The 23,619-nt window shown below is 30.2% G+C and overlaps 2 protein-coding genes across 6 annotated transcripts; one reads left to right on the forward strand and one right to left on the reverse strand.

Moving 5' to 3' along the window:
- Positions 1-1,708: 1,708 nt before the first annotated feature.
- Positions 1,709-15,713, reverse strand: LOC116773481 (uridine phosphorylase 1-like). Of its 5 annotated transcripts, XM_061528763.1 has the most exons (10): positions 11,988-12,938; positions 11,289-11,427; positions 10,782-10,896; positions 10,307-10,416; positions 9,595-9,718; positions 4,554-4,706; positions 3,762-3,947; positions 3,434-3,572; positions 2,819-3,012; positions 1,709-2,097 (listed from the first exon to the last, which is right to left on the reverse strand). In XM_061528763.1, exons 4-10 carry the CDS (start codon positions 10,408-10,410, stop codon positions 1,999-2,001), a joined length of 999 nt encoding a protein of 332 aa, XP_061384747.1. In that variant the 5' UTR covers positions 10,411-10,416; positions 10,782-10,896; positions 11,289-11,427; positions 11,988-12,938; the 3' UTR covers positions 1,709-1,998. The 5 variants fall into 5 exon arrangements, with proteins under 5 accessions (XP_061384747.1, XP_061384746.1, XP_032521830.2 ...); XM_061528762.1 differs by lacking the exon at positions 10,782-10,896; XM_032665939.2 differs by lacking the exons at positions 10,782-10,896; positions 11,289-11,427; positions 11,988-12,938 and adding an exon at positions 15,581-15,713.
- LOC116773482 (stabilizer of axonemal microtubules 2) lies at positions 13,439-23,616 on the forward strand. The gene is made up of 13 exons (XM_061528760.1): positions 13,439-13,600; positions 13,769-13,916; positions 14,101-14,304; positions 14,763-14,949; positions 15,652-15,794; positions 17,765-17,856; positions 18,651-18,761; positions 19,365-19,461; positions 20,971-21,157; positions 21,364-21,456; positions 21,525-21,637; positions 22,345-22,438; positions 23,257-23,616. The coding sequence occupies exons 1-13, from the start codon at positions 13,593-13,595 to the stop codon at positions 23,337-23,339; spliced, it is 1,560 nt and encodes a 519-aa protein (XP_061384744.1). The 5' UTR covers positions 13,439-13,592; the 3' UTR covers positions 23,340-23,616.
- Positions 23,617-23,619: the final 3 nt, after the last annotated feature.

Here is a 23,619-nt window from a genome sequence, read left to right on the forward strand (position 1 = left end):
CAGACATAGAAATTTGGAGCAATTTATTTCGTCCATATATTTAAATAACTATATTTTTCTTAGAAAATCTTTTAATACTGATACCAACACATTATTATACTCTATATATTATATGCAGGGGTTCTAAAGATATCAATACTTTTTCTATAAAACATATTAAAGAAGTATAGCTCCGAAAAATATTACCCAACTAGTTACATTCGAAGATAAGCGGAGATGAAATACATACATATATACATAAAAAATCCAAATTGCGGCTGAAGCAGGGAAGTGATATGAGGCGTGATAAGGTAAAGGTTGTCAGCATATAGGTATAAACTTATTATAATATATTTATATATCCAGAATCGTTACATAAATTGCAGTTCAAAATATAATTATATCCAGATTTAATAATAATTTATTTGTGTAATATCAAAAACCCTTTGTGATATTTGAATTCGGCTTTCAAATGTAGTGCTTTTCATTAAATTGTTATACTAACCGCAAATTACATACGATCCAATTAATTGTCGAGCTAAATTAACCTAATTATTTATTTTATTTTTACGATCACCCAAGATACTTACACGACATTCCATTTATATACACCCACACTAACAATAACTACATTTTACAAATTAACAAATAAAAATTAAATTTAAATTTTTCACTTGGAATAATAAATCTTGCGATAATTACACACCTTAGTACATACGCACTATGAATCACGGTCGCAATAACAAAACACTGTCAAATAACAAAAATGAATTTTGCTATTCATTCATTTCATAAAATACAATATGTTATTTAATCACTAACAAGCTACGAGCACTGCGTACAGACGCTACGAAATACAACGAGGCACTGACGTAGTCGTAGCAAGTTGGAGCGAAAGCTTTGCGCAAAGTACCATAAGCCAAATACTAGCCTTTAATCATTATCGACCTTATTGCATACAAAATAAAGTTAAGATTCTTTGAATATTTATGTATAGATCAAAACCTAAATGTTCATGTGTGTGTTAACAATGAAGGCATGCGTACGTTGTTTTAAAGTAATTACCATGTGACCCACACGGGGCTAATTCTAAACTCTTTATACTTTTAATGGATTTATATTTTATTTATTTGGTGACTTCCAAACCAATGTACTGTTAGGATAATTAGGGTTTATTCTCTGAATTTAAAAAAGACATCTCACAAATATTATAAAAGTGAAGGTAACTCGTAGGACAAGGCGTTTGCTAGTTGGCTTTCGTACGGAAAGGTTCTCGTTATAAGATATCGGCTCTGTTTGCAGTGAGTAGTTTTCAGTGTACCCACATTCGATGGATTAATGTTATGTGCCTGTTTGTTAATTACGAATATTGACATCGCACTATTATTTGTTCTTAATTTCAAAGTTAAATTCATAACGTAGCTATAAAAAACTGTAATTTTTATAAATATTTTTTTTTGTTAATAAAATTCGGCTTCTAAACCTCAAAGTATTACTTTTATCGAACTACTTTTAAGATGGGATTTTACTGGCAGAATGAGCCTATATACTATCAAACGAATAGGTATAACACAATTACCTAAAATTATTTTGTAGTTTTTGCGTAAAACAAATGCGTTTAATATAATAAAATAATATTTATATAAATATTACTTTTATTAGGTAGGGTAAAATTAATAACAATGACACAGTAAATATAAAATTCAGAAGTATACTTCTGTATACTATGTATACATAGTAAATACTTTTATTTCAAAATCATCTCTTGTATAATGGAAACAGTGTCCATATCATACTACCGACAGACAGGTATAGCGCATTCATTGACCACTATATTTGAATAATGATTTTCCAAAAATGAATTGTTTAGTAAAAATTTTTATATTCATACGAAAGATACAAATATTGGTTTTATTAATAAAAAAAAAGACAAAGTCCATTACAGAACTCATATTAATTATTTGGTCGATAAATCATACTATAGCTGGTTAAGGCTTAAATATATCATAGTATATTTTACTATTTTAATTTCGTCACATAATATCTGGAGATATATTTTCCGACAAGCACCATAGGTCTTTCCTGAAGCTCGACTAGCTTAGACTTGCTTGACGTTACCTGTAAATACGTGAACCCTATAAGTTATACCATGAAGTCAAAACTGAAACAGTTCTTATAGAAATAACAAAATAAAGAATAATTACTTTATATGTTTGAAGTAATTTTTCTTTATTTCAAAGAATTCCTTATTAAAGTATATATCATAAAGTCACTATATAAAAAATAATACGTAGTTATCGGGAAAAATTTGTTTCATTTAAGAATTATTTGTTTGTTTTATTAGAATTTTTATATTAAATAACTTCTAATTATAGTTTTTTTTTTTGTTTTCTTTATAAAAAGAAATATTGTTTCTACAAAAAAATATTTTATGTGTTACATAATGCAAACGATTGTTAGGAATGATCGGAAGGAAAAACAATGCGCGAACTACCGGTCGCTACCGATGTTTAGTATTCATTTTATAATTTGATTTATATTATATTATGGATACTACTATATACATACCTACTACACGAAAACTTTTTACCACAGAAGAGTGAATAGCTACTCAAACAAAAAAAATCAGACCTATTTTATTCCTTGTATAGGATACTACTTTTGTCTGTCTTTGTAAATTAGCTTTATATTTAATATATACTATTGGAAATTCCATCGAACAGTAACAACATAACATAAACAATACAAAAAAATTAAATTATCAATCTATATATAATTTACCTTACTTTAAATATATACAGACATAAAATTTACTATATCTGATTCTTTATTGAATTACCTGATCCCCTTTAAGTCTGTCGAGGAATGTGACGCAAACATCGGCCGCTCTTATACCAGCCTGTGAAGTCAACGCAGCGAAGGCGGTAGCCTCCATTTCAATGTTCCTGACCCCGATATCGAACAACTGATTCAGAAATGACATCTTGTCTGCCTCTGAGTAGTCACAGAAAGGACCATCCAGTCGCGCTTGACCTGGGATTACACAGTATGGCTAAACATGTGCATATGTACTGAATCGTAGAAAATTGCATATAGTTGTAAGGCATGTATGGAAAACTTTAGGGCCTACTACCGTACAAATAACAATAAAGTACCTTAAATAATATATATTCTGTTCATTTTCACATTTTATTTATTTACTTTTATTTTATACCCAAATCTCGATACCTACGGAGTCATAAGCCTGCTCGTAGAATATACTGCCTACATCTCAATATCTGGCAGTGAAGTTACGGACATGGGATATAAAATTTTTCATACAATAATCCAACGTATTTGCTAGTTGATAGGGATGTAATAAGAGGGTAGTTACTTGTTTGTTATCAACTATGCATTTTTTCATAATAAAAAAATTGTGATATAGAATTAAAGAAACAGAGATTTTCTTAGTTACCTTGATAAAAGTCATCAGCGGCCATAGTACCAGCTATGAACGTTTCGAAGCCCGTCTCCTCGGACGCAAGGAAGTGCAATTCTTGGTTAAGGCGCTTATCAAAAAACGATGGCAGTTTGTGCACTTCACCCATGATCGGCTGCAAAAGACTTTTAACTGCTATACGTATCTCTGAATATTAATGAAATATTCATAAACAAATACATCATTAACATGTTTTTTTTATTGTCAAACGTTTATATATTATTGACACCATGGTCTAGATTAGCAAAATAATAATAGGCCAAAAATTTACCCTAAAAAAGCAATATAGATTTCCATTACTCACTAAGTTATATGACTTCTCCATGGTCCCGTTTAGTGCCCAGGAGGATATGACGACAGATCCCGCTGGTATCTTTAATCCACCACAAGTACCGATCCTGAAGAATATTGGGTCTTTGGCTTTAGCGTAGAAAAGCATTTTTATGATTTCCTGCAGAAGTATTGTCATAGAGGGAACTCCCATGCCGTGCTGGGGGAAAAATATATTTTATTTTTGATAATTGTCATTGCAGAAACAAAATACTGAAGAAATAAAATAATCTGCGAGATATGTTTATTGCAATTATTCGTATAACTCAAACCACATAACACATTAATCGTAGTAATAAAAACGGTTGGAAGGTTCGATTTAACTTAGATAGCATTTAATTATTTTCAGCAGACGAAGTAACTTTTTCTACATTAAAGCTATTATAAATTAAAGTTCGCTTTTGAATATTCTCAAAACTAAAAATTAAAAAAAAGAAATTTGAAATTTTTAAAATTTCTTTGAAATTCGCAAACAGATTGATGTCAAGTGGAGAAATAAGCTTCTTTATTGGAATTTACAATACAAGCCTCACAAAACACGAGGAAATGCTGCAAACAAATTAAAAGCTACTGTTATTACTTCTATTTACAACAACGTTTTGTGCCTGTGTGTGTGCCCGCGCGTGTGTGTGTGTAAGATATAGATGTGGGCGTAAAACACCTCCTGTATTATTAAGATCGTTATAGTATCATACCAATAGTATCGTACTTTAGTAAGAGGAAAATAAATTGAGTCGCATATTATATAGCATAAAATAATACTTACATTAACCGACAACACCGGTCCAACTTTATACATGGCGTATCTATGGGAATTCTTTGTAATATTAACCAGCCCCTCATTAGGTAGTTGGAGCACATTGGCAATGTATTCAGCGAAATCCTTCATTCTTTTTTTAGTTCCACCCATACAAACGAACTGCAAAAAAAATATATATTACTGCTATAATAAAAGTACATGTTGTTTAAAACTAGTTTTGATCCACATCTCTTAGCAAGGAAAAATATCATATCATATCAGAAAAATACACACATATAAGCAGAAATGTTAGCAACGAATATACACATTCACGCATGCACCGACACACACACAAACACACACACACACACAAATTTGCATTAATGATATTTATTTTCATGCATGTTTATTACTCTCACATATTTCCACGTTACTTCGCAAACATAACAGAATAAACATTCCAAGCATATTGAGTCCGCGGAGTCGTTACGATCAGCTAATGAAAATGTCAGACATTACATATTAGATACCAGGTTGTATATATTAAATACTTTATGAATGATTAAAATAAAATTATTATAAAAATATATAATGGTTCTACTTTACAAAATAAGAAAGTATGATGAGATCTAAGATTTTCGCGAGTATTCATTTAAATGAAACTAGTATTATTCGGATTACTAAGCGGATTTTATTATTTAAAAACTACATAATCCCGACGTTTCGTGATCAACGACCAACCGTGATCAGGTGTAGACGAGGTGTGTAATAAAATCCGCGTAGTAAATCCGAATAATACTAGTTTCATTTATAAGATAGTATGAATTTGGTGTTTCATAATAAAAATTAAAAATGAAGTGATTCCAATAGGCATTCATACTGAAACTTAATTATAAAGCAACTGGGATGTTACGTAACACAGCGTTACCGGTTTACCACAAGTTTATGTCGACACACGAAATGCACAGCGTTTATAGCTTTTCATTCATATACCTACATTGATACTATCATGTACAAAGATTTATGAATGAAAACATCGGAACTCTACGTGTGATGTTTAACGACTCAGTCTTGTGTCGAGGCTACTGAAGGCTGAAATCGCAATTTCATATTACATTTTCCTTCCAAAATGCTTTTTATCCGTAAATAGTTCAAACGTCATAATCGTTTCATTATAAAAATATGTCTCTTCCTATGTGTATGTCTATCATAATGAAACTGCAATCACAGACAATGAATTTGGAATATAAAAGCTTTCTTCGTCTCCATAAAAAATGAAGACATAAATACCCTTTTCATGATAGTTATTGTCGTCACCTAGAAAATTTTAGTTATACGTGTTTGTTGTTAGGGGCTTCAGAATAGCAAAAACGGAAAAAAGTAGTATTTTTCAAGAATGAAACATTGTTAATGCTGAGAAGTTAATGCTCTATTTTTTGTTGCACAAAAATTGTTCAGCAATAGCTGTTGCACTTCTCAGATAAGGGATGTTAGTCCATACTTACAATCATACATATATAGTCTTTACTCCATACTTCCCTGTTCGAAGTCGGTCATTTTTGTGACCTTTTGGTTTACCATTTTAAATTATGGGTAGTTTAAATATGCTTTAAATGAAAAGTCCATTCTTGTAATGTTTCCTTTTCACCAAAAACTATCCGTAAAGCAGAAGTTTACTTGGAATGCTCATATATAAATTTAAAAATCGAATTAAAAAGTATATAGTTTTTTGGAGGCGGTTAAAAATATTTATAATACTTTTAACATATAAACATTTATTTTATATATAGACTTTATTTTGATTTAAAAATAAATTAATTGGTATTTTTATCTGCATAAATTTAAAGAGAGACAATTTAATTTTTTACTAAAAATTTTTTTGCAATATTGCTTTTCTATGTGGAAATCTTTAAACTATCTTCTATAAGTACGTATTTATGTAACTAGCTCAGTTTTATTTAATAACAAAGTTGTCTGAAGAACTCTGGGAAATGCTTCGTCATTTAAACCGATCGTTGATCGATTTCACTACAACATTGACGTTGTCGTTTAAGAATTAATTTGATGACTGAAGTTCAGTATTATAATTATGTGACGTTACAAACACCGTGGTTATATTCCTATATGTAACTAATGTACTCATTATATTTACTTAAAATTTGAAAAAAATCCGTTTAGCGTAAATCAGATTTGGACTATAAAAATAAGCAAAAAAACTTGTATTTTACGTGGGAGGAACGTAAATATTTATTAGATTCCATTTTGGTGTTTTTATTATAGCGATCACTGATATACAATATGAGAAAATTTCAACTCATGACGGAAACGGAATCCCAGTAAAAGGGTCACGTTTTACCCTTTGAATAAAACATTAATCATTCAATAAACTACACTTTTTCCACAGATTTAAAGCACCTACTCCTTAGTTATTGTTCAAATCTTCATGCGACTATAAAACGAGTAATGTAAATATGAAAATGAAAAATGTATTTCATAAACAAGTAATCATAACTTAAAAACTACATAATCCCGACGTTTCGGTTACTTTGCAGCAACCGTGATCACGGGCAGACGAGGTGTGTAAATAATAAAATCCGCGTAGTAAATCCGAATAACACTAGTTTCATTTAAACTCTAACTGTTGTTATATGAGACGAATAATGGGTTTAAAGATGAAATAGGAGTTATATTTTTAATTGAATTTAGTTGTTTTTTTTTCATCAAAAAAACAGTTTACAACTAAGAAGAATAAATGATCAATTATGCATAAGCATGAGTAAATAACTGTATAAATTTGAAATTGGAATTCCTTACCAAAGAGTAGATATTTGAGATCAAAGTCGCCAGTACGAAACGCCAATTTAATATGTAAGAACCTGACATTAAAATGAATTAAACCTCTCAGTAGAATTGATGCGTCATTTAAAATAAATGAATATAGCAAAAACAACATTATTATTATTATTAAACAATTATGACAATAGTAAGGACTATTGATTCGTCTTTATTATTGAATCATTGAATCATGCGTGCATGCATATTCAAGAAAGCATGTTTGCTTGTAGCAGTATATAGCAGAGCAAAACGTATCTTTTTAGAAAACGTAACAAAAATTGCAAAATAAACTGTACACTGTGCAGAAACTTATTTTCATCGTTAAGAACTTGTAAACTGATTTGCAAGAACATATTTAATATTTTCGCTTATTGATAATCATGCCTATTTATTTCTTTAAATTCAGTTTTACTCTATAACGAATGTGATTAATGACAACTCCTACCGCTGGAATATCTTATAATATTCCTTTTTTTTCACCAAATTGTCATTATCTCCTGTGAATATAGTTATTTTTTATTTTACTTTTGTTACCGCTTTATACGTTTCTACAACACTTCATCAATGATAGACTAACTGTTTTTATTTCAATCATTATTATTGGAAAGGGCTAAATTTATTATAAAGAACAGTTCTACTAGTAATGATAGCGTGCTCGTATATAGCTATAGTAGTAATTATATTCATCTCTAGAGGTATGTAAGCGGCACAATGAAAGTCGCCAAGATTGACAAGCCGCACACGAGAAATTTAATGACAGACAAATCTCCGGATAACAATTTTATATTTTATAATGTACAAAATATATACTTTATTTTTTAAATTATTAAAAAGGTATCATATTGTTTAAAAACATAACTTATTTAATGTTTACATATAAAAAAAAACTCTTCTAATTTATCATGGTATCTTAGGATCCGTTTAAGGATATTTATATCTTGTGCGTTAAGTACGAACAGTTAATTTAATGTTAATTTAAAGAGACTGTACTCGACGGCAGATTAAATTGCATTTAACTGCGTTAATCACCACTGTCCTGTCCTACTTGAAGGGTTGACTAGCATAGGCACGCGGATATCAATAAATTTTGTTAGGAAACAAATTTCTAAAAATGTATATAACCACCTGTGCCTATACGCTTCGGCATGAAATTTAATATTAATTTTAAAAACATAATTATTTTGGTCTTTGGTTTTCCCCGATGACATTCGAAGGGATATCTGAAGCCGGTCATCATGATTATTGTTATGTACGATACGATAAATATTGAATAATACGAGTTCCTGGTAAAAAAAGAAATGTTGATTTATTGCAGTTTACTGCAGTCGTAACAGTAATTGATATTGTACTACTTATTTTCATGAACATGAATTTGTACGTTTCCTCATAAATTTATACGTGAGAAAACTTTAAACTGTCATTTCTTAAATGAACAATTTAAATTCCTTCTAGCTACAATACGTTGAGGAAGTATAATAAAACAATAAAATTAAAAAATTATTAAAAAAAGATTTTTAACAACGCCGTTTACGAAACTTAAATATATTTTACTTTTTTTTTAAACTTTTACACATAATTATACGTCTATTTTTCTTGCAATAAATTTAATACTTCATAAATATTAATACAGTTATACCTAATTTTATTAAGTACTTTTATGAGTTTGTTAAATAAAACATTATAAAATTTCTTATTTAATTTCATTAGTACTGATTACGTTTTGTATATACTCGTTTTTACCATTTATACTTATTAATTTTTAATTTAAATAAATCGATTATTATAGTACGTGCTTCCATTATATATGTCTACTTTGTTATGCCGTGTAGATTTATATAGCGGTTATATCATTTGCAACAGTGACACAATATCATGTTCTTATACTATGTCAGGGTTAAAATAACAACTCTTCTAGTGAACACTACGAAATAATTGTAGAGATAAAACCCTACTATCGATTTGAATCTTCAGGATAAAAAAAAACCGCGATAAAAACTTAAAATATAATAATCTCCTTCATCTAGAAGACCAATGTGTATTTATTTAATTAATACATTTTTTGACAATTACAAAACAACAGAATAATTAATTTAGAACATATCCAATGAATGATTTCCTACCGTAATTCATGTCTAATAATGTAACTATCAATATTATGTAGAGTTGATGGAATGTATTAAAGAACTATATAACTTTTTAGTTCCGAACTAATTCTCTGCGATTTTTCCTTTACCTTGACATCCCCGAACATGGTTTGAAGATCATTGCTCTTGGTATCAAGCCCGAGGTGATACAACACGTCACATTCAAGTGCCACGAGATGTCTGTTTCTCAGTCTGATAGTGCCATCTTTATTCCTTAAACAAAATTTAGTCAAATTTGAAATACCATATAAACATCTCAAAGTATAATACTTTATTAATTTTATAACCTTTTGCATCTGTTTTATTAGAGAATTGTATATTATTTGGGATCGACTGAGATGAATGTTGATGTATATAAGTTAATAAATATTTTTTTATATATAAAAACGTATCTGTTATGTTTTATATTTGTAATACAAAATTATTAACGGTTTTTTCGTTCCACATTATTCAATCGTATTTAATTGAGTGATACGGTACTTGTCCTGCTGGAATTTTAAGCTTACCGCTTGGACTTCCAGAATTACCCACACTTTTACCACAGAGAGCATCTTAATACTTAATCTAAGTTACATAGTCACAAAAACGAGGCTTCTCACATTACAGTATTCACGTAGATTATTGAATGAGAGACGAGCATCGCTTCGTATGTAATCAGACTGGGATCAACATTATATTAGGATTTTTTAAATCGCCAGCATAATGCGATCAGCCATTGAAGTTAAGAGGACAACAATAATTGCTTTATCTGACTAACAATCCTATCTAGTTTATTTGGTGATTACTATAACTAAGTCTTACTTTGCAGGTTCGTCGTGTTCCTTACACCAAATAGACGAGCAGTTCCCGTAATGTCCCTCCCAACTGTCTCTAGATGGCAAAAGAAAATCACAGTCGCAATCCATCCTAAACTGTAAACATGACACGTGTTTATTACTTTTGTTAATATTTAATGTCTTTGTAAGACTTAAAATAAAAACTAATTGATTTATTACTCGACGAATCAATCTCAAAAGTTATCTAAAGATAACTGTTACTAGTGATTTATCAATAATTATCAACTACATGTTAAATTTCTAAAATTAAGATATTTTTATTCTTTATATTAACACACATATAGTTTTTATTTAAAACAAATATTTCCCAATATTTACAAGAATCGATTAAGAGAAATAATATAAAAAAACAGTCATTTTTTTTTTTGTTTCAGCAACAATTTGGGTTGATGTCTTAATATAGACATAGATAGATAGCATATATAGATAGTATAACTTACATATAGATAGTATAACGGAAACAAAATTTAAAATAACGTATCTTAACAAGGGTTCCGTAGATACATAGCAATTAGATCCGTTTTACGTAATATGAGACACGAATTTCCATGAATACTAAAATGAAACAAACAACTGAAATCAATTCGTTTCTAGGAAACGAATCACGTTTCATTGACGTAATTTGATATGAGCTTGAATGAACCGTCTCGTTTAAACGACTGTTTCAAAACTACGAAGTACACAACTATGATTGAAGTTTAAATAATAATAAACGTTCCCAAAATAGATGTTTTTTTTTTTTGGTAATTAAATTTCATGAAAGTATCGAAATTCGCAGAATTAATATTATAAACATTTCGTAATTTTTCATATAAACTTAAATTATGATCATAATTATAACTATATATATGTTTTGAAAACCAAACTTACAATGACATTTCTGTTATACAAAACTGCATGGGATTTTTTAATAGTTACGTGAGAACACGTATTCTTTATTCACTTACTGATGTAATCCGGCGACGCTTTTATTTTAGTATCCTTCGTTAACATAAGGTCTCATTATCATCAATCAATAAGCCCATACTTAGTGATCTGCGATATGTTTTCAATTATTCTTGTCGTCAGCTAAAAGTATCTTAGAACCTATTTATATATAGATTAAAATAGTCCTTTAATATGTATAATTATATGTACATAAAAATACTGTTGAGGTCACACTTGAATTTCAATTCAATTAGAAGATGTATGTAATGAGATTATCATAAACACGATGATTCGAAAGTACTGCTTATGATATATCGTATTTTATTATAAATTTAAATTTAATCATAAATAAATATTTTCACATCACTCACTTCAGAAACGACAAAGTTACTAGCTTCTATCATAGCGTTTATTTAATATTACCTTGTTTCAAAGCGAAGGCTATACATTTTCTATGTCAGTGCAAAAGTAAAGGTCTTACGTATCAACATACGACTTTTCCTAGTAACAAATCGCGTCGCGTCGGTTCGATTGCACTGTGTATAAAAATGAGGGAGGACAAAAATATATATTTAATCAATATAAATCAATGTAGTATCTGTTTCCATTGCATATATCTGTTTCCGTTATTCCGTGGACATGTTTCACATCGATATATATAATTTTTTATAATACATATAATATAACATTAAATTAAATAACTTAAATTAAAAACTTACAGTAAAAAAAAACTGAAGAACAAAAGAATATAAGAATTCTTAATTAATCGATAAAGACATAATTATAAATTATGAATGTTAATTTTCTTGATCGTTTGAACGCGTCCGAACTAGCTGGTCACCGTCATGATACTGAACTAATAATGTAATTGAAACATTCAATATGTCCCAGTTACTAATTTCAATTCTCTAGATGTGTTTATAGGACGATTTGCTAATTGTAAAACATTAATATTAGTTAATTCTCTTTCCTTAAGCCTTAATCACACTGTCCTTTAAGCCAGAACAGCTTAAAAAAAATGATAATATTGTCGATAGTATTCAGACAACCCTATTGAATGTTAGCAAAACCGGTTAAAATAATAAAAGGCGATATTGGTGGCAAGTACATCATTTTTGACACAAGCAATACAAAAATATGGAGAATCAAACATACGACATATTGTAATAGTCAACACTTGACCGTGACAAATTGATTGTTTTAATTTCAATACTAAAATTGAAGTGTCCTTATGTTCGTCATTTGGTGACAAAACAGCCAATGAGAATTCTCCATTAATTGACGTATCATGTGTACGTCAAATTCATAATATTGTGCTATATAATGAGATCTAAGATTTTAGCGAGTATTCATTTAAATGAAACTAATATTTTTCGAATTACTAAGCGTATTTTATTACACCGTTTGCCCCTAATCACGGTTGCTGCGAAGTAACCGAAACGTAGGTAGTATGTAGTTTAAAAAAATATTAAAATACGCGTAGTTTTCCGACAACACTAGTTTCATTTAATTATGTGTAATATTCATATTAAATTATTTAATATTTCTAATACATTTTGTGTAAATAAAATAGCTTCGTACATTTCTTGACCGTATAAACTTTATATCTAATAAATACGGCTTTCATCCGTTAAAACTGGATACAATGTTACCGCAACAGGTATTCGTAACATCGACAGAACAGTAAATATGTATCATATAACGCTATAGCGGTCGGTTCTCAAATGGTTTGTGATACTATATTTAGTATGTAGGTATCTATCAGACTTTCTATTAACACGTGTAATATTCACAAAGGACACTCGAGTTGGATAACGTTAATAACAACGAACAATATGACTAAGAATTGAAATTGTTTAATGGGCTGTACATCAAACACACACTGATTGACCCTCGCGTAATTAAACAAATACTTATACGTGTATATGAATTGAAACGTCTCATACTATGAAATTTTTAAACCTATTAATTATATACCCTTATAATTAGGCTATAAATAAATATAAAAGTACCTAATTTACTATTATAAAATTTATTTCCAGCCCAGTAGTATGTCTCGTTACACACAACACACACAGTATGTCTTATTTCTATATACAACCTTAAAACCAGCCAGTGTGATGTGTTAAAAACTAATTCAATTTTAAATCATGTTTCACAAAAGAACGCTATCAAGCTGTCAGTTTACTATGAACTATATTTTCGATAGCTATGTTTTTGTAAAATTATTTTCAGTTCATAAACATTTTAGTTTGTAGATTTGTTTTTATATATTTTTTTTCATCACAGTAATATTTTACCAAAGGACATATTATATTTAAATCATGCCAGAGTGAGTACTGCAAAATTTTTAAGTCGTAAAGAGATACGTATTTGAATATTTCCTTTAATTAATTTGATTTAGTACTGCGAGCAAAAAGAGGACAAAATTATTGTTTCATTAATAGGTCTATTTTTTTGCTCTGGTATAAAGGCCTTATACTATCTTGCTTTTCCAAAGGTGTGTACCCTGCCCGGCGGCGGCACCTTGTATGCCCACAGCTGGGGTTAAATGTGGGCCAAAAGATGGGAAGCCGATGGACGGACGACAGGAACACTCCTGTCCCTGTCGGTCTTGCTGTTGTGGGAAGCCGGCTGCCGTTAAACCAGTAGAGAAATATATTATAATTTTATTTAGTTTTACTTTTATTATTTAGTTTGAGTGAAAACTTTTTTCTCTAATCTCTGCTAATTAAAACAGATTGTGCAAAAAATATCGAATGAACTAATACTATTTTTTGTCCGCAAAAATGCCTAAGTGAAGCTATCTGATACAAATCTTTTTTTGGATAGTGCTACAAGCAACCCAGGATACCTGATTCGTACGCTCCACGCCGCTGCTACATGAAGCCAAGCGCTCCAGTGGAATCTTGCACCACATACAAGCTCTCTTATTTGCCTGTTGATGGATGTCAGAACTTGAGAGGCGTCGCTCGCAAACCTCCACCGAACCTTGTACCTAGCTGTGAGCCCATGGAGGCTTGCACGGTTCAAAAGGCACTGATCCGAAAAATCTATTTTCCTTTTTCACTAAATTGTTCCTTTGGAAACAGGTTTATCGTATATGAAACGCTCCTTTGAGAGTAAGAGGCAGTCTACAGTTCTAGCATAAGTTATTCTGATTTGATTAATTGAAATATGATGTATGTATTCTATTTTAAGTACCAAATTCGACTTAAATAATTGTATTTAGTAACACAAAAGGATCAATCTCTATATAGGCTCTATTAAACCCAAAAAAAAACTTCTTCTTTCTTAGTAAATCCTTTCTAATAAAATCTAAAGCTAGTTTTTTTAGTTCCTTGTTTGGCTTATTACTTTTCATTACTTATTAGTTTTCTGCTACATTTCTGCAACTGCAACCAAATTCATCTTGATTTTTCCTACTCCCTATTTCCTATGTAAATTCCAAGTCGGATTGTACCTCACTCTAAAACTATTTCAATCGTTCATAGATGTCCTTCTTGCCAAATCCGGTGTGCGTCACACAACCCATACGCCCATGTCACCACGACATGTGGGGCCAGGGACCGATGCAGAACATCACAACACAACGCCACGACTACGTTCCTAAGCCCTGCGTACTCCGCGAGAGTTGCAAGCCACCGGCGAAGTTCCATTGTGTGGAACAGCCCTTTGAAAGTAATTTGTTTTTATTATATTTATCTCCTACAAGTAATTTTCGAGTGTACCTTTGACGGTATGATTTAGTGTAACCAAAACTGTTAAAGTAATTACAGTGGTTAAAATTTTAAAACCCTAATTTTTTGCACGATTAATAATATTGGTTGCGATATATTTCCACTTGTGCATTAAAATCTGTTTAAAAAAGTAGACAGAAAATACACACACAACTTCGAGCCAATAAACAATGTTATAACCAGAGTCATTGCTCTTCTAAATTGATTTATTGATCTAATGAATGTACTTATATAAATTTTTTGACCTGTATTTTTGGGTATACGTCATAACGTTTATTGATTATTTATAATATCATTATCATATATATTTGATGGCTAGTTTGGATGGCTCTGTTTACCTCAATAGTGCTTAAATTTTCCTATAAAAGTATATTTAAACCGTCTGTAAAAATAATTTATTTCATAAAGTTTCATTGCGTTCGACGATCTAACATATTTTTATATACTTTTCACTCTATAGAAATTTAAATTTAATAATTCTTACCAGTAATCAATTATAAAATACCATTTATAAATACTACCATAATTATAACCTCCAAACAGTCCATAAAAATATGATTCCTATGGCTTACCTTAGTTTGCAAAATCTTCTTCAATATATGCTCTTCTTTCCAAATATCCTTGATTGTTCCCCCTAATACAGATCGCACTGTGAACAAGCTATCTTACTTGCCGCCTGAGAAGATTGAATTGGTCAAATCATACGCCCCGGAACGTTGTTACGAGCGACCAGCGGCTAAAATGGATGGCAGCACTACACACAAATTGAGCTATATGCCAAATCAGGTATAACAAGCATTAGTATATAAATAGCAATTTAAATCTAGTACGATTGTACTTCTGACAGCTTGATTTCTAACATTATGAGAATATAAATACGAGTAAATAACTCAATAGAGTAGGTATTTATTAGTCTTTTCAAATAAAAGATGAAAATTTATAACGAGTCTTGAACGAGGAATGCGATAAATCAAGTTTATAAATTCAGACGGATGCAATTTATGAATGAGGTCACAAATTACATTTATTGCTACAAGCTTAAAAACGTCTAAAGGTCCTACTAATATAAAAAATGCAAATAATCATGATCCTGTCTGGATTTACGGATATGCGTCTCTCCTTCACGCAAAAAGTTCTAATTGGTTTGAATTGAAACTTTACAGTTGTGTAGCTTCGACATTATATTAGCACATGGACTTTAATGAATCCCAGAATTTCTTGTAGTTCTCGGAAGGTCACTTAGTAACAAATGTTTGTATGAACTCACGTAGCACAGATTCAAAAATCTGCAGCCGGATGGTAACCATATCAATTGCTTCAACGCATTACACTTTCCTGTTTGGTCTCATTCTAAAGTTTACGCGGTTAAATCTAGTTTCAGGTTATTCGAAAACAGTTTATGACGCATATATAATATTAGTGATGTGCTCTGCAGCATCTTCAAAAATTCTCATTCATTTCGCTCGTATACAGATATTTAATGTAAAGATCCTTTAAACCTATTTCAATTTACAAACACTTTTCGCTTTAAATGAATGTTTTATTATTTTTCTATATAAGTGTCATTTTTATTTTAATATTTTTCGCGTCTAATCACCTACATTTATATGAACATTCACCAAAAATGTTAGGAAAATTTATTCGTTCGACTTTCCTCATCGTAGTTCATAGATACTTATAGTCAACACATTATTAGTGTATATGAATACTAACAAATTCATATTATAAGGATATTGTTCCAGTTTCTTAACAAGAACTAAAAGCTTTATCGAATTGAAAAAGACATAACTAAAATATCTACAAGAGAAAAAAATACAAACCTTACGAACCTAGAGGGTTGTCTACTTAGCTTGTATTTTTTCTCAATGCGACTTGATGATGTCATAATATCATCTCGTCTGCCCGTGATCACGGTCGCTGAAAAGTAAACGAAACGTCGGGGTTATGTAGTTTTAATCAAAAATAAATCACGCGTAGTATATCCGAAAAATATTAATTTCATTAAAATAAATAAAACTCGCGAAAGTCTTAGATCTTATTATACTCAAAACATTATCAACGATATCAAAAAATCACCAGTTGTTTTTTTTATAATTTAAATGAGGCCCTGAAATTAATTAAATGAAAAGAGAGAAAAATTATATTCAGTTCTGATAGACTTTAAATAAAATGATTAATTTAAACAAAAACAACGGCTCGAAAGATCGAATTAAGTCTCTATGGGAGTTTGAAAGGTTAATAGATACTTAAAATAAGTCAAACACAAAATATTATCAACGTGGTTTTCTAGAAGATCACTAAAAAAATATTTTAGGACCTTTGCCATGTTAAGGAATAAACTCGTGAAAAAATATTGTACGTAGTATTGACATTTCTGAAGGCCACTGCAGATTTTCAGTGCCGTCAAACAGGTTGAAAGCTTTGTTGAATGAATTCTTTATTTGAATAAACTTGAGTTTATGCATCGATTAAAAATTTTAAAAATATATTTAAAAAAAAAATTGTCTTTCATTAGGTTATGGGATACATAATTATTGCATTTTTATTTTTGCCTAATCCAACATTTCAAATTGCCTTTTTTTTTTGTACTCTGACACTAGTATTTTTATAGACATTTGTAAATGTTTATTTGATTTAATTTTTATTGATTAATCTCTCCGTTTCTATATAATCATATTATTTGTATTTACGTTTATTACATAGAAAAAAAAACATAGAATAAGATATAGTAAACATTGTGTAGCATTTGTTTCAAGATCATGCCAAAGGAGCCTCTGCCTTGGGCTTGTAAAGGACAATATCAAAAGCCCTGTCAGAAGTTGGAGGGAAACACGACTTATACAATGAGGTTTGTGGTTTATGGTTTCCGAACAAAATTGTAACCGCTTGTCTGTCTTGTTACAATACTAGATGGAGAAGTATTTGGTATATTTGGTAACTATTTATATTTTTGACAAATATTTTTATTATTAAGATTATAAAGTTAAAACAAATCGTCTGTGTAGCAAAAACAATTACTATACATGCCTGTATATCTACGTAAGGCAAATCATTGCAAAACTTATGCTTAGATTACAATTGAACTATATAAACATTATTTATTTTACGTTCAACATTAAGTAAACTGTATTGAGATGTGTATGTTTATTGTTTGTATAGACAAGTACTTTAAAAGCACATGTTGTGATGTGACTTTTATTCCACGTACCAAAATTTTATAACATATATTAAAAATATTTAATTACAGGTGAGGTTTAATTGAAGGGTCTTTTCTTCGAAACTACCCAAAAAACAAAAGTATTTCTTTAAAAAATTTAAATTTAGAAGATAAGTTTTTTATACGTATGGCGTAGATCTCATTTTTAAATGTCAGCCAAAAAGAGCTAATATATAATGTATCACAGTTACTAATAACGAATATTATTTCTTATCAAATTACTCAGTTTATTGCTGTTGGAATGATTTAGCTGTAATTTAATATCAGACTGAGTGTGTCTTAAAATAAAATCTAGGTCATATAGAAGTATCATTACAGCCAATAGCAAATCCTCTACTTAAATGGATGTGATATTCCGAGCTAATTTCCATAACTATGAAAAATCTTATGGCATATTATCTATAATATTTTTAAATCATTTTTAGTTATTTGGATTCACAAAGTGATTGTCGAAGGCGCGCCATAATACCAGACAGCTGCACCAATCCCGTAACGGCTTCGAAAAGATTCGAAACACAGACTATCTATAAGAACAGGTAATAATAAAAATACTAATATAACATTTCTCCTACTAATTACCTTACAAAAGTAGCCACTTAAGGACTAGGTTACTGAAAATCGATTGAAAAGTAATAATATAAGGATAAAATTTTGTAGAATAACTCAAAAATGTCCCATACCATTAACAACTTAACAACCAAATTAAAATTATTAGATTAGGTCGTATCTAGAACTCTCGTAGAACTTACTAAAACGTAATATTTGCTCGTTTATTTAAAACCACAAAAATAGTTTGAATGTAAATAAATATATATTACTAATAGTAGTCAAATAGTTAAGAATGAATGAATGAATTAATGAATTAATGAATTAATGAATTAATGAATTAATTAATTAATGCCAATTAAGACCCGTGATATATTGATATTAGTTTACTTTATATTTCATGTGCCATTTTGACTTAAATGTATTTAGCAGTTTCATTAAAATATTGTATTCTGCCTTATATAAAAATATTTAAAAAAAAATTATCATAATGAAAACTATGTTCAATCGTATATGTAAATAATAATAGGTATTATTTTACCTTAAACGTTATATAGAAATGTTGTCTATTAAATCCTGGTCCTTATTTCCAGTTATCTTCCAACGACGGCCCCCATTCCTCATCCTATAAAGCCTCTTCCAAATCTCGTTCCATCCACAGCGCAAATGGAAGGCGATACTGTCCAGAAGGTTTCATAATTTTTATATTTTATATTTTTTATTGGCAGAATAATATTAATTTGGGATCGCTTAAAATAAAAAAAAATATTTTGACAGAAATGACAATGATATTGACGGCCGTTACAAAAATATTTTTGACATAAAAATGATTGTGTAGATCCTAACAATGTGTATAGTTCATTTCAACAGGATTTAACAATCTTGTAAACAAACGTGATCAGCTGATATTGACTCTAGTGTTGTGAGTACTTTTTAAGATACTTTAATCTTGATTATTTTTTTAAAGTATTTATATAATTATTACTTTAATTTATTCATATTTGGTTAAGTATTTATCAGCGAGTTTTTTATGAGTTTAGAAATGCAGAACGCAGAGACTTTTGCATCCCAATAGCAATAAAATGGCGCACTTTTAATTAAAGATTGGTCGCTAGCACTGCCAAAATTTTATCTCAATGATTTCCAAATGACTCTCCCAGATGAGAGTAATTTAGTAAGAAGGTACCGAAAAAAATTGCTCTATCGCCTAGATAGAGTCAGTTGGAACTGCTAAGCATGTGCTGGTGGGCTGTAGAGTACTCCTGGATAACGGTCAATACTCGCGTCGTCACGATAGGGTTTTAGAAATTCAAACGTGAAGCGATTAGTCTTTCGGTGGCCAAAGTGCAAAGAGCAATAACCACAAACGAGCGATCAGAAGTTTTGTGAGAGAAGGCCCTAGGGATAAAGTGTTTAGTAATCAAAAGATTGTCAAAAGCAGTGGTGGGTTCATTGAGATGTGATTATTATCAGGACTGACATTCAATTGTACGTAAGAAGGGCGTGATCGTGGTCAATAGCTTTGTTTACAAGATTGCCAAATTCTATTAAAATTAACTATATTACAATTTACATTGCTGTACAGTGTATTCCTTGTGCGAATAAACTGTGCCTGTACTCGTATTTCAAATCTCGAACTCTTAAACGGATAGCTGTAAGTGTTAAAGTATTTATAATGTTGATAATTTATTTGTAATTGTATATTTCTAATGAAAAATGAAAAAAATACTATTATAAGTAGCCTTTGAGTATTATTTCAGTGATGTCTTAAATGTATTTTTCTCGGATCTTTTTTGAATGTTATTGTGTTTTTCTACAAGACCTATTCTAAGTAGAATACGTGACTAGAAAGTAATATTGTAACAATACAATATTAAAATTTCACTCTTGTTTTGTATTCAGAAGTCGGACCTTTATTAATCAAAATGTTTTTAGCGAGGGTTTGTATTTTCTATTTACGTAATCTAAGGTACAACATTAAACAATTTTTAATGTAATGAAATTGTTAACAAGCTCCTCTTTTCGCTATAATTCAATTTCTTTTAACGAAATTTTAATTTTGTTCCATTTTCAAGAGTTGTATATTATTATGTATATTGAAATGCGATATTTATCATTGAAACCCGAACTCATTGTTGTGACGAACGCTGTTATGACGTCAATACTATTACATAATAAATTAAAGATTCAATCCTCCAGTTATCCTTCTTGCCAAATCCGGTGTGCGTCACACAACCCATACGCCCATGTCACCACGACATGTGGGGCCAGGGACCGATGCAGAACATCACAACACAACGTCACGACTTCGTGCCCAAGCCGACTGTATTGCGCGAATCTTTCAAACCGGCTCATAAATTCCATTGTGTAGAACAGCCCTTTGAAAGTAAGTTATATTACTTTATATAGCCTTACGTTTTAAGCATTTAATCAATTTTGAGTTATTTGACTGTTGGAATATGAGGAATGTTGAATTATGAATACACAAACAGGCAATATAGCCGCAACGTCTATTTTGGCAAAGAGCGCGGGCACGACATTCCAAATTTTGTAATTCTGTGTAATTTAGTTATGAATAATTTATTGTTACAGATCGAACAGTAAATCGGATGTCGTATTTAGACCCGGGAAGGCAGCCGCCTCCGGAGTCCTATGCTCCTAGCAGATGTTACGAGAAACCTGCAGGTACGAAGCAAAGGTCCAAAAGCCGAAGTCCTTTCTGTAAATATTGTTCTATATAAAACCTCTTTCAGCCAAAATGGAAAGCGATACGATACAGAAGATGTCCTATCAAGCTGTGTGCGCGTCAGCACCTCAACGGCCGCCGTGGGCATGCAAAGGGCAGTACCAAAAGCCCTGTCAAAAGGTACAATTTTCTGATTTTTTTTTTGCATATATTTGCAGACCTACCCTCAAGTTGTTTGAACATAATATTCAAATAAAAGTGCCATTTTTTTGTTTTGCCACCGTAAAATAAATGGAAATAGTCTTAAATGTATGGACAAATTTAGACATTTAGGGACAGGAGATACTAAAATAATATTTTTAACGTTAAAAGTGTTGTATACATGCGAATGTTACGATGTTGAGAACCATTCCTTAATTTCCGTCCCGTGTAAGGAGACTTGATAGCTTAATTGGCAAAATGTCTGAAATGCGATACCGCGGACGTCGTAGGTTCGAACGTTTCATTGAGTTGAATGACTCATTGAATATAGTTTTATGATATTTTCTTGTTGTTAAGTAATAGTTAAGTATTTTTTTATTATTGTAAAAATTTCCGACAGCTGGAAATTGGTGCTGTGATGTTTTTAATTTAAACAATTCACCTATTGCCTTAATTTTAAAAATGTCGTCAGACGATTCAGTGTATCCATCGCAGAAAATAGTTTTTAAGAAATCACTTATAATAAGTATATTTTATTTGTAAAAAATTGATGAAATTTTTCCAAAATGGTCTACTTTTTCGGTCCTGAGATTCTTAAATTTGGGAATAAATCAGTGAATTTAATGTTTTAGTTTTCGGTAGTATTTCGATTATGTTTGAGTCGTCGTAATCTGTTGTGTGTTTAGTTGGAAGGTACCACAATATACCGATCGTCTTTCCTACCTCCCGGCGAAGATTGCACCGAGTATATGGACCCTTGTTCGTATGGCGACTGCAAACGTTAGTATTGTTTTATATTCTATTGATTTAAATTTAATTTACACAGCAATTCGAACAACTTTAAGTTAATCTTTTGGGACCCTAGTTCTCATTCTTCTATGAATCCGACTTGAATCTTTAGAAGATTTTACGGAAATGAAAACTTGTCATAATTATATATGAATACTCTTTATAATGTAATTTTAATCTTCTTTGTACTGGCACAGTAAAAGAGGTCAAGTTTAATTAAAAAATTTGTTCATTACCAACAGTCATGTAATAAATTATAACCGGCCAGGTAATCTCAACAGGCAAAAAATATAATTTTACCTCATTTTCATTCAATTGCCCTACAATTTTATTTGCTTTATAAAGAACTGTTACTATTATCTCAATTTATAGAATAATTAATACTATGACCTATTAGCAATTGTGATGTCTTAATTCAAAGTTTAACACAGTGAACATTACCATATTACCTATGAAATAATTAAGATAACTTTATTAAGACTTGATAAAGAGACTACAATTATACTATATTAACAGTACGATTAATTATTTTCCATATATCCTTTGTTTTTTGAAGTTATTTATATTATATTTAAAAATTCTTTACAATCAAAGTAGTTAAATGATCTGAGATACATTTTAATACACTACAAATTCACGTTAATGACATTCCACGGTTAATTTTTTCAATTTTTCTTTTGTTCCAAATATAAATTTAATAATTATCGTAGTGTCTAAAATTCACTCAAACATTTGAAAAAAGAAATCGTAAATTACATAATTTTATTAATAAAATAGCTAGTTAATTAATATTATCTTTACTTTTACAGCCTGTAATTGTGTCTGTCCCGCTCAATGCATAGCTACCGACCCTTGTGCCTGTAACTTTCCCAGAGCCGAATGTTGTACGTAATGTCGTGACGTTGTCGTGTCGTGGCTTCTAAATTCATGTGACCCAAGATGGCGGTCTAGCGTCATTTGATTAGAAATTTGACGTGTTTAAATTATTGTTAATTCAATACAAAGCGTTCAAAGTAAAACTATTTGGAATATTTTCTTTTTATAGCAATTTACTAGGTTTGTTATAAATAGTTTAAATTAGTTTTTTAATACAATAATTTACTAGTTACGCTTTTTACGTTAAATTTAAATTATGTATACTTAAACGAATAAAGGTTTTTTTATTGAAATAC

This window comes from Danaus plexippus, assembly GCF_018135715.1.
Source record: "Danaus plexippus chromosome 22 unlocalized genomic scaffold, MEX_DaPlex mxdp_33, whole genome shotgun sequence".
NCBI lineage: Eukaryota > Metazoa > Arthropoda > Insecta > Lepidoptera > Nymphalidae > Danaus > Danaus plexippus.